Raw genomic sequence first — 12080 nt, forward strand, 5'->3', positions numbered from 1 at the left:
CTTTTTATGTATTGTGTCTGTTCCTTTTGTTGTTCTGTAAATACAAATAGAAATCAATCGCTTATTCTCTGTTATGTTGCAAAGAGATTGTTTGTATAATGAGGTATTAAAGGGGTCATTTAACTTTATTTAGTTCATATTTGAGACACAGAGCACATAAGAAACAAAGTAAAAGAAATCCATGGAGACAGAAGTGGAAGCTTTGTGGTAGTGTTTAGAACAAATTTGGGGGGGATACCTTGGAAAGTTACTACTGACAGGCAGAACCCAATGCTTGCATATGGAACTATGCGAATTACCATAATAAACCGAGTTTTGGCAAACTGCATTTAAAAAAAAAAGAAAAACCCAACAGGTTCATTGCTTGTATTTAAGCCATTTATAAAGATTTTATTAATAACTTTTTTCTGGCAGATGTCAGCACTTCCTGGCTCTGTTTTCCAGTACTCACTATGTATAGTTTTTATTTCTAAACTCTAGAATTTAGAAATCCAGAGCTGTCATTTCTCACATATGATCTGCACGCTTCTGGAATCGTGCAATACTCTGTGACTGGCAGTTAAGAAAAGCAATTTGTGTATGGGAAATTTCTGAAAGTTATCTGCATCCCTGCTGGGAAATGCCTGCTCCCTCCCTGAAAGCTAAGGATCCACAAATTGTACGCTATTAAAAACTAATACAGACATTAAAAGCCCCATGTCAAATGCAAGATGTTATTGCAAGCGTAGCAGAGATTAGATTCAAATGATTGTTGAGGTGTGTGGGCTGGGCTCTGTCTGAAAGAAAGAGGATAAAGGGTTTACGAGTGCAAACCAGACCACTTAGTTCACTTCCAGTGGCAGGGCCCTGTGTCTGCCCTTCAAGGGGAAAAGACCCAAATCTTCAGAATTCTCAGTGTTTGTGTGTCGGTGTTATTTGTCTGGGTGGCATAACTGATGTAAAAGCACATAAATACTGTATTTCTAATTCCTCACAGTAAACATGTACATACATTCCGTATATGCGTTTATATTTATGCGCAGTTGCTATATGATTGGTTTCATTCAGCATAGATGATGTCCACTGATGGTTCAGTTTTTATTAAAGCACTTGTGAAAGTATGTTTTCTCATAACAATAAATATGTCATGGTGCTCTAAGGCTATCATTCTTTGTAGCAGAGGATGTTGCATTAGTTTTTTAAGTATTGGGGAAGAGACGTACAGCTAGTCTTTACAGTTCAGAAGCCTCATGCCAAAATTGCTCATAAGACGGTATAATTCATACAGAGAGAACCTTGCAGGGGCTAATGGATTTATTTATGGTAAATGTGTGTTTTGACAACTGGGACCATACTTTTAATTTCCGTTTGTAAGGTGGAAGTTTGAAGAATTGGAGGGCCCTGACACTTCAAGAAAATTATGTGATTGGAAAAAGTCTTCATTTCCTCCAAAATCATTTTTCTGCAAAGGCCTTTCATCCTGGCACTGTTAAGTTAGTTTAATTCCTCTGAAGGCAGCGGGGGCGGGGAACCCACAACACAACTCTCCCTGTTTCTGCAATAGGGTTTTACTGGCTGCTTCAATTCAGTACCCGCTATTACTGGCATATGGATTTATCTCAATAATGGCTCAGTCACATATGGGAGATGAAATTTCAGAACTAGGCTATATTTAAAAATTTGTTTAGTGTTGGCTTTATTCTTTCTGGCTGAAACTTCTGTGAGGTAGACCATTGCTTTTGTGAAAACTGGATTGTAATCCAGTCATCTCATTGAGCAGAATGTGTGGGAATGGAGACGTGGCAATCTCTTTCCCTGTGGTGGTATGTGAAGCTATTTTCATTTGGTGTGATGTTAGGAGAAATATATTCTGACCCACATGGTAATGAAGGCTGCAGGTTTTCTTTAGGACAACCAAAAAATACACGTCTTGAACTTTTGTAGCAAATAGCTGCTGACTTGGAAGGGCTAATTCCTCTCAGCCTGTCATGGCATGGAGACCCTGATGGGCAAAAATAGTAGGCTTTTTTGTTTGACTGCCTTTTCTCAAGGTGCTGCCAGCTCTGTATTTTTTGAGCAGTAACACCTGTCAGTGTTAGTCTAGCAAACGAGCAAGCACTGGGAAAAGGGCATTAATCTGCCCCTTCGTGCTACCAGCAGTGTGAGGTAAAGAATGAGAAGGCTGTACTCTTGGCTCGTCGTTCCCTGCTGTCCTGTCAGATCCATCCGAGCACTCCTGTTTGCTGGTCAAGCTGGAGAAGGATAATGTGGAGAGGCAGAATCCTGCTGGTCCCCGATCAGCATGTGCTGAGCTCTAGGTTGACCCACTCCTTTGTGTGATTTCAGGGGTTTGGTTTTTTCTGGAGGACAAAAAAAAAAGCATAAAAACGCTGTTTTCCTCCATATTTAATATTAAAAGCACTTACTAGTTCAATACATTTATATGAGCAAGTACATTAGGTACTTTAAAGAATTAACCAAAATGATTAAAAATGCTGAAATTAAGTCTGTTCTTAAAATAAAAGTTAAGGGAAGAAAATAGTTACTTAAATCTCTCACAAAGTGTAAGATGTTATAGATGTATAATATCTGAAGCCTGTTCCTACAATTAAAAAAGTAACAAAATCAAAAAATCCTTGGCATTACTACTGTGTGCCGGGGAAAACCTCGGTAATAAGCCCTGAGCTCACACACCATCCTGGACATAAAAACAGCCAGCTGTCCAGGCTATGGCAGGGCTGTGGGGAAGGAGGCTTGGGAGGCAGGAGATGTGCACTCTCTTTGTTGTTTGTTGCTTGATGTGCTGGTCAGCAGCCCGCAAGCAAGAGATGGGCTTTATGTAAAAGGAAGTAATTTTAATTTGAAGGAGGCTTTTATATTATTACCTTTTGTTCTTTAGCTTGGATATTTATTTAATCTTTGCCCACTGCTGGAAATTGAGTCGGACAAGAGAAAGAGTACAAATTTTTCTGAAAGCTGAAGGAAACAGCCGAGAGGTCGTCTGGCTCCCTTCCAACTTGTGGGGAGTCCCGTGAAGCTGCCAGAGTGCGCACAGTCATGAAAGCACCCGTTCTGATGGGCACCGGGCAGATCTGTTTGGCTTTAGCCCGGACTTCTTCCCTTCGTGCCCGGTCGCCGCCGCTGATGCGGTTGTGTAAGGGGAGCCACGTCGAGGGGAGTCCGGCTGCAGCCCAGCGCGGTGTGTGGGAGAGCGGCTGCTCCGTCCCACGTGAGGTGTGCTGGCGGGGTGCCCCGGACGGCCCTGCTGGCACTCGGCCCTGAAGCGGCCTCTGACTTCACCTTCGTGCTAAAAGCGTGATGATTTTAATTCGAATTGCCTTGCTGTTGTGTGTTTCTACAGAGCCTTTCTAAGATGGTTGGTAATGCATGACTTCTTCAACTGGGGGTTAAAGTTTGAATTGCCTTTTTTTTTAATTATTGTTTTGTAAAATAATATATGCTGTGGGTGACCATCCAACCAAAATCTGCTCCAGGTGTCAATGTAATTTATTAAATCAAAGTAATGGCCAAAGTAGTAGTATTTCCTTCTGGGGCTAAAATTCAACTGTTCAGCGAACTGTTTTGTGGTAGGGGAGCAAATGCTTTAAGAAAGATACTATACAAATTGTGTCCCTTTCATATTCCACCTGGCATATTCTGGTTTTATGTTATTCTTTCATTTAATAATTTTCCATAGTGGTTTCTTTCAATGCACTTCTTGCGCAGTCTCTCTTGCTGACTTTGTGCAGTGGGAGAAAGATTTGACAACAGCTTTAAAGCAAACATAATGCAGTATTTCAGCATTTGTTTTTCCTATCTTGGCACGGACTGATACGTGAGAAAGGCTTGCAGATTCACTGTATGCTTTAGGCTTTGATCACTTTTATATGCATGGGTTACTGACCACCCGGTACTGTGCCCTGTTCCCTCAGCTTCTGCCCCAGAAAGTAGACAGACAGAGACAGCGGGTGAAGAATTTGCCAAGGCAGAAGAAACAAACACAAGGTGGATTATGCTGGTAGTAATAGCAATTACTCTGTGTCTTTTCCTGGAGAACTGCTACAGTACTTAGTAAAATAGATCAGACTAGGTCAAGGAAAAATCTGCTGCCTTTTTTTCTGCAGGCATGAGTGATCCTGTTCCTTGCAAGCTGAAGAAGGATACAGGGACACTAAAACTAAGCCATATCTGTTGATCACTCCTTACAGAGCTGTCTTTCACATTTCCAGTGGCCTAGTCCCTGGCATAGTGAAGAAACACTAATAGCAGCATCGCTACCGCTGGCACGCACTTTCCGTCTCGATTTTCATATAACTCGCCTACTTAGAAGGAATTAGAATAGTAAGACAAATTTTGAAACAAGATCTTGAGATTTAGGATATCTTATCCTAATGCTCCTTTTCCTCAGGTCCATAAAGTGCTCTTCCTCCCCCAGTTTTTGAGGTTATGCTGTTGTCTGGTTACTCGCAGTCTGCGTTCCAAAAAGATAATTCAAAGCTGACCAGAATAAACTGATGGTTGAGGGGGTTTTGCTTCATATGTCAGCTGCACTTACTCTTTCATGAGTTGTTTGTCATAGGGGTTCATTTCCATTTCTCTGCTCAGGCCCTTGTTTGGTGTGTGATTTTGTTTGTTTGCTTTTTCTTTTTTTTTTAAAACACCCCCCCTCCAATGAGGGTGGATAAAAATCACTAACCTGAAACACTTCTTTTTATGCAGTTCTTAACAATTCAGGTCTGTGATCTCAACTACTAAACTTAAAATTATTTTTTTAAACACAATTTAGATGTGAAAATAGGATCGCTTATACCTAAACTTACTGTCACCTGTTGAAGTAATCCAACCATAAAAAAAGCGACCGAGCGCCGTATTTATACTAAAGTTTTAAAGGAAATTGGACCAGCCGAGGTTGACATTTAGGAAATAAATTGGAACAGGGAGGTCCTAAAATTCTAACCAAGACAATAGGAGCCTTCTGTGCTGATACTGGCATGGTGTCTTCATCAGTTTACTCAGCTCAATTAGTTCATTTGAGGCTGAAAGCTGACTGAGAGCAGGAAGAGATTTCTGCTTCCCATAGGGCAAAAGACAAGGTATCTAGTAATTTTAAAATCTTTTTAAATACAGAGAAATCCCAGTTTGTTAGACTTTTATTCTTACATAACAGGTACACTGAAGGTATTTTTAAATATTAATTTTTAAAAAATAATGTTTTATTGTGCTTCATTAGAATTTTACTTTGCATCTGACTGTGGCTTTGTAGCAATCACAAACAAAGTTTAAAAGAGAAAGAAATTGTCTTGCAAGGAATACAGCCTTCGTACAACGGTATAATTCTTCCACATATGGAGAAAAAGTATAGGATTTAATGCAAAGGACATACGGAGTTGCCAAGTAACACGCTTTAATAGTTACCGACCAGTAAGAATTGACCCTTCTGTAGAAAAAACAATTACAAACCAAAAAATGCCCCGAAACTGATTTATTCAGATCAGAGTTTCCTGCCTGATAATTTAAATCTTGATTAAAACCAGCAATTTAAATCACTTTGATTTATATCAGCCATTCTGCTTTCAAACTAAGCGGGAACAGGCTCCTCTACCATTTAGCACTACTTCTATTTTAAGTCGTTTACACAGTTTAACTGCCTGATACCTCTCTGCACTTCCTTTGCTGTGCTCATCAGTTTAAACATTGTCCTTTGTGTTTTTTTTATCTTGTATCAGAATAAGCAAGGGGTGGTTGAGTAGCTTAACAGTATAATTTAGGTGATAATGCAGCACAAATGTGTAATTTCCACAGATGTTTGTGACCAGTAAATATTTTGTATCATCATGAAGCTTGTTTATATACAGCAAATTTCTTTTAAGTTCTTACCATTTTCAGTTCTGTTCATTTTTACTGGCCTAAAACTTGGTGAGTGGATGAGATATTTTTTCTTAACTGAGGACGTCAAGCTCTGGTCCTCCTGGTCCCTTTTCCTTCTGCTTGAAATTATAGTAGAAAGTGGTGCTTTTCTCCACTCCAGCCTCCAGATCAGATGGGCTCTGTCCATGCTCAGCTGCCGGGTGGTGAAGGTGTGCGTTGTGGTCCTCAGAGCAAACAGTCCTAATGAATGCGCTGTTCTGCTAACTAGCGCACATTGATTACTCCTGTTTACCTAAGTTAACTGTGTTTTATGAGATACCATGACGGGAAGTTTTCTTACTTGCCAACTGCATTTTCAGAAGTGTCAAAAACAGTGAAGAAAGACAAAATGTTTAAGTAAAACACAGAAGTTGTTCTGGTAGAAATAGAATTGTAAAGCGGCGGTCTACTGTTTTAGTAGGTGTTAGAATTGTGAAGTTGCTTTGGTGGAGGGTTCTGAAAAGCACTCCCTCCCCCACCTCTAGCTGAATAACTAGTGTGCAGACATTGTGACAAAAGAAATATTTGTGTTTAAATTCAAGAGTAATACCCCAGATTTCATTCGACCATGTTTAGAGTTAATTAGCAGATGGGCTTGAGGGTTGGGAAATGCTATTATCATCTCCAGAGTCTTAGTTTCAGCGCCTAGACTGTTCAATGTCTAGTTTTCACCTTCTTAAAGGAGGGGAAAAATAAAATGTAACTGAAAACGTTTGAAGTACCAGTAGAGGTGAGTTCAAGTTATATTATTCAGCTGCTGTTCAGTATCTGTTAGCCTGTCTTGTTGGAATGCGTCTTTTTATCTAGTCTCATCATCATTATTTAGTTGTGTAAATTACAATAAAATTGGTACAGATTGAGATATGTTTCCGTCACCAGTGACTTTTAAGTCTGTGCTGGATTTGCTGAAGACCAGATTTGGATAGCTCTTTATTGTTAGAAGGACATGGGTGGGGAAATATGAGGGTGCCTGACAGTAAAATTCCTTGAGGAAATGGGTATATGTGGGGATTAAAAGAAAGAGATTGTTTGGTGTATGTTTTACTTTTCTGATTGTGCAGATCTTGCTGCAGTAAAAACCAAAGGGGAAGTTATGAGGTTTTAACCTTTCCCAGTAATTCCTGGAACAAGGAGTCTGTGGCTGTGTTTGGGAAGTACCTTGTGCGCCTGGGATGCAACATTGATCAAGGTGAATAAGAAGCATGGCTCTCTGTGGCTTTGATTCATAAGTTTGCTTCACCGCAGTGCATGGACATGCACAGAGACAAAGAAGAAAATTTGAGGTGTTTATTAGAAGCGACTGAAATGAACAGTTAGTTTAAAGATTATGTAAGAATACATAGCGTGGCATGTAGTTGTGCCAAAAGTGCTGATCTAAGTCTATGTTTACCTAATGAAAATATAATTGATGCCGTTGCCAATCCAGCAGTCCATAGCGATATTCTTTAATGCAGTAAATGCTACTTTCTGTAGAAAAAGACAGCCTTTCTCTCTTGGGAATACTTTAAGTGTAGTTTGCTAACTGTAACCTGGTGGACCATATTGGAAAGCGCTTAGCGGGAGGTTGCTGGAATATCATGGTTTTTTTTTTTTAATTTGTAGATATGCATGTAAGAGAGAACTCTTTTTCTCTTCTGCTCTTTGGGGTTAGGTATTGAGTGCAGAGTAATGAAACATATTTGTATACATTTTTTTCCCCCAGATTCTCTGATTAGGAAAACATTAGCAAATCTCAGTTGTGACCAACCTTTCCTTTCTGACCATGGAAAAAGATCAAATTCTGATAGACTAAAAATAGAACTTCTAAAATTGGACCGTGGGAAAAATGGGAAAACGATGATATGCAACAGACAAATGCAGAAATGTTTATGTGACTTAATCGCCTTTTCCCAGTTACGTTTGTGTTAGAATGTAGAGAAATCCATCTAGGCCACTTCTCTGCAGACCTACACGGCACAAAACTTCTGTATATGATGAAGTCTCGAAAAATGAGTCATCACTGGTTTTGTAGGAATAAAAATGGATACCTAGTGGAGTAGCACAAGAGTAGAAATGGTCTGCCACACATCACAACTGTTAATAAATAAATATCTGTAGAGTTTACTTCTGTATTTAATGATATCTGGAATACTCGGCCCAAATCCAACTGGCGTTCACAGTTGGTTCACAGAGCTTGCCTTTCTGTGAAATTCAAACCACACCACATGCACCCCTCGCCCCTCAGTTATGCTGGAGTAAATATTCTATAATGTAATCTTAATTATTTTGAATTGCTGTAACTGAGAAACAGTACTGGAAAAATGCTTCCATTTCCCCCCCTCCGTGAGAAATTATTGCAATATTTGCTAGAAAACACTTTTTCCTGCAGTCTGAAACTTCAGTTACACATAATGTTTTCTCTAGATACTGGTAGGCACAGTTACTCCCAGATAATCTGCTCTGAGGACCTGATCCAGCAAGGGCCTTGAACAAACTGTACGGATAGCTACAATGTGCTCCAGACTGAGATTAGATTCAGTACTCTCTCATCTGTAGGCAGGTTTAGGGTTTAATGTAATAAACGTTACTGAGAAATATGAAAACTCACTAAGAGAGCCATCTATTATGAGAAGGGAAGGAGAAGGTGCTGGTAATGGCTCTGAATATCAGTAGTTTCTAACTGTTCCTTAAGACAGGGTGGAAAGAGAAATTAAACAGATTTATTTATGAAAATCTATGGTTATAGCTTTACAAATTGTGTCTCACTAAGTAAGAATAAAAATACAGTGCATATTTCTAGATCAGTTTGGAGTATCACTGAGTGCTAGAGAGGGTTCTTTTGGTTTCTCCGTAGTTGTTAGTTTGTTGCATAAGTCTTCACCTTCCCTAAAAGCTGGGCTTTTTCAGGGGAGGTGTCAGTGGCAGCCTGTAATTTAACACCTCCCATTACTCATTAGGAAAGGCATCCAGGTTCACGTTGTAGGTGATTGCCTTTAGTCAGGCTTCACTTTAGAAGATGCAGTTGATTGTGATTTGTGGCTTTCTTTACAACTAATATTAGTTTACTTGTTGGCATACAGGAATGGTCACTGCTGAGAATTTTTGATTGTGACATAGCTTCTGTTTTCATCCGGCAAATCTGTTAATTGTTGTATCTTAGAAAAGTAAATGTTTTTATTAATCCTTCTCTGCTGCATATGGTCTTTAGGATTGGCCGGGTGTCTGCTGTAGGGAAGGAATGCTGTGGCTTGCCTTTCAGGAAGGTGAAGATCTCTGTTAGGGGATTTCTTGTGTTTATTCCTGAGGAAAGACTGACTGAACAGATTCAAAGTTACGTGGGTTGGATGCTCACCAGGCTGTGTACAAGCAATACTACTACAAAACAGTAGTTTAAGGAATACTTTTTTTTTCTTTTACTATTAGCAAAACCATCCTTTTCACACATCTGAGAAAGAAGTAGTGAAAGGGGTTTCACTCCTGTAAGTCTGTACCTACTAGTGAACTACAAATGAAGCCGTATTACAACGGTTCTCATTGAAGTAGCTATGTTTCTTGGTTTCAGCAGGAGGTCAGCACTGTGAAAAGCACATGCTTGTTGTGAAATAAACTAGGGAAGTATTGGTGGGATTAGTCCCAGCTGCCATAAATCTTCCATTCTACATACTGCATCCAACTGGCAAGCCCACACCACCCTTGGACTTCAGGTGAGGCTTTGAAACACACGGGAACCTGCAGGATAAGAGTTTAAACTTAGTGAGGATTTAAAAAAAAAAAAAAAGGACAAAACAAAAAAAACCCACCACAACAAAAAGAAAACCCCGATAGCTCTTAGGCAACACAAGTTAGGCATGTCTTTGGGTTGATGTAAAGCCTAGCAGGCAAGTGTTGTTATGAGTGCAAGATTCTGCATCTGTATGAAAATAAATCTGAATAAATTAACCCTGAGAGGATGGATAAATACCAGAACAAAAATGCAGTTAGATACTGATTAACATGTGCAGTGACAACGAAGCTGGAGATGTCTGCCTGACATGTCCAGTTGAACATGAATGTCTAGCTGAACATCTGACTTGCTGTTTGTGAACATGGAGGCTCATTAGCATAGAAGCAGTCACTGTATGCAAGTACTAAATGTGCAGATACACCTGTATCTGGTATGTCTGTCTGAAAACACCTCATTTGGCGAAGCCGGTATCGAGTATTATACCTTTCCTCTTCAGCATGCTGCCAGCTACAGCAGTGGCCTGCAGCTTCAGCTGCTTCGAACTGCCTGCTGAAGACACTTGTACTTATAGAGGAGACGCACGATAGATGCGGAAGCATGTGATGCATAGGTATGCAGGTCTCTCTGGCTGCTGTTTTTGGTGTTTCTCTGACGCTTCCCCTCACTTTTCAGTGTGATTCACATTTCTGTTTTTTTCTCCTGCCTGCTGTGCTCATCACATTTTGGCTTCCAGTAGCCTTTATTTAAATATAAATAGCTATAAATATTATATATAAATATATATAAATCCAGATAGATCAGACCTTAACTAAGATTTTTCTGACCCATGTCACTTTCAGTAGCAGGATTTTGTTCTTCTGAAGCCTGAAGACTCGTTGAGTCTTAGTGGTTTCCGCGTAGGTTTAAAGTCTTAGCCGCAGGAGTAAGAGTATTAACAGGCCGAATGCCTCAAAACAGTGTGAGAGGAACAGAAGAGCAGAGTTCTGATACTGGGCATTTGGTTTTCTGCCCTCACATGTCCGCTGTCAGGCCACCAGACCTTCTTCTCTATCTGGCCCTTTCCAGCTGGCTCATTGCCAATAAGCCGCAACGTGAAGTCTTCAGTGATCCTGCACGAGATACCAGCAAAAGCAGTGTGTCCTGCTGTCCTGCTCCCACCCACCCCGTGCCACGCTCCGTAAGGAGTTAGGTCCTTGCAGCAACTGTAGATGTGAGGGAAGCTTGGGAAGCAAGGACGCATCACCATGTAGAAGCCCAGTGTTTGGACAGCGGGTATGTGGGAGACAGCAAAGCTGACGAAGGAGCTTCCCAGCTCCTGTTCCGCCCAGTAACTGAACTGCACCCGACACACACAGCACCAAAATGGCTGGATTGGTGCAAAGGGAGACTTGCGACCTTTCCCTGGACTGTTCCTAGTGTGATTTTTGGTTTTGGGTCTTTTTTATTTTTGTTGTTCCCCACTCCAGACTAGTTGTACGCAGTGCTGGCAAAGACCCTCCGTGGCAGTGGCCTGTGGCTATCCCCCCGCGGCTGCTTTCTTGCCGGTCCCTGAGCACAGGCGTCTAGGCATGGAGATGCCTGGTGTATCAGCAGCAGATTTTGTCTCATGGTATCCAGAATTTGCTAGACAAGATGCTTTCTGACCACATCAGGCATCAGTGAAGCTTCCTGTTGTGGCTCTTGGCTCACTGGTGTCATTCCTAAAGTCACCCCAAGCAAGGGAGAACACTCAGGCAGTTATGAATTAAACAGTCTATCCTTTAGAGCTATTAACCAGTTATTAATTCTGATTTTTCCTGTTTTCTGACTTTGTAGAGTCTCAGCACTGTGACCAGAGCTTGCTTTTCATTGCAAATTTGTAATAATTAGAAAAATTCTTGCATAATAAAAAGCAGAGCGTGAAGAAAAGAGAACCTAATCCTCATATTTAGCTAAACTGTTATTCTGGTTTACTGGATTATGCATTTAGTTTCTGCAGCAGCTGTGGATACCTATTCATTTACCAACCATTTCATCAACAGTGGCAGGTGGGTTCTGTCAGACTAATTCAACTTCTTTGTCTTCCTTCTGGACAGTGTGTGTGTCATGTATTCTGCACAGGGATATTTATCTCAGATTAGCATTGACGGATAGAGCCGGTATGCTTCCGTAAGAGCGAGAATTGGTTTTCAGACTCTACCTATTGGTTATGCATCTCCTATATGAATTAATAGTGGTTTAGTGAGATTAAAAAAAGGAAGCGGCACCTCACCTCTAATACCTTTTCAGAGGTCAGATGTTGCACACACAGGAACTGCAAAAGATGTGGCTTATACAAGAGTGAAAATAGGTTATTTGAGTTGATCTTTCCCATGGAAAGCAGAGAAAAAGGAATTAAGGGTGTAAGTGGGAGGGGCAGGGACCAAATCTTCTTTGAAGAAGTTCTAAAGTAAAGCTTGTTTGACACTCTAAGATAAGTCTACTTTTTTTTTTAAGATAGAGCAGTGGTTTT

At 40.5% G+C, this 12080-nt stretch overlaps 1 protein-coding gene and 1 long non-coding RNA gene across 5 annotated transcripts in view; one reads left to right on the forward strand and one right to left on the reverse strand.

Moving 5' to 3' along the window:
* Window positions 1-12080, forward strand: part of MAML3 (mastermind like transcriptional coactivator 3) — a 255986-nt gene that overhangs the window by 17073 nt on the left and 226833 nt on the right. Inside the window, exon 1 of one of the 4 annotated variants that reach the window (XM_075090547.1) lies at window positions 3067-3355. The exons of the other annotated variants lie outside the window; for them this stretch is intronic. Coding sequence (XP_074946648.1) covers window positions 3353-3355 — 3 coding nt within the window. The 5' untranslated portion in view covers window positions 3067-3352. Of the gene's footprint in view, window positions 1-3066; window positions 3356-12080 lie in introns of those variants that run through there. 4 annotated transcript variants of the gene reach the window in all.
* LOC142056175 (uncharacterized) lies at window positions 1054-9622 on the reverse strand. The gene is made up of 2 exons (XR_012660249.1): window positions 5857-9622; window positions 1054-2339 (listed from the first exon to the last, which is right to left on the reverse strand). It is a non-coding gene; the product is annotated as an uncharacterized LOC142056175 (long non-coding RNA).

This window comes from Phalacrocorax aristotelis, chromosome 4 (genome assembly GCF_949628215.1).
Source record: "Phalacrocorax aristotelis chromosome 4, bGulAri2.1, whole genome shotgun sequence".
Lineage (NCBI taxonomy): Eukaryota > Metazoa > Chordata > Aves > Suliformes > Phalacrocoracidae > Phalacrocorax > Phalacrocorax aristotelis.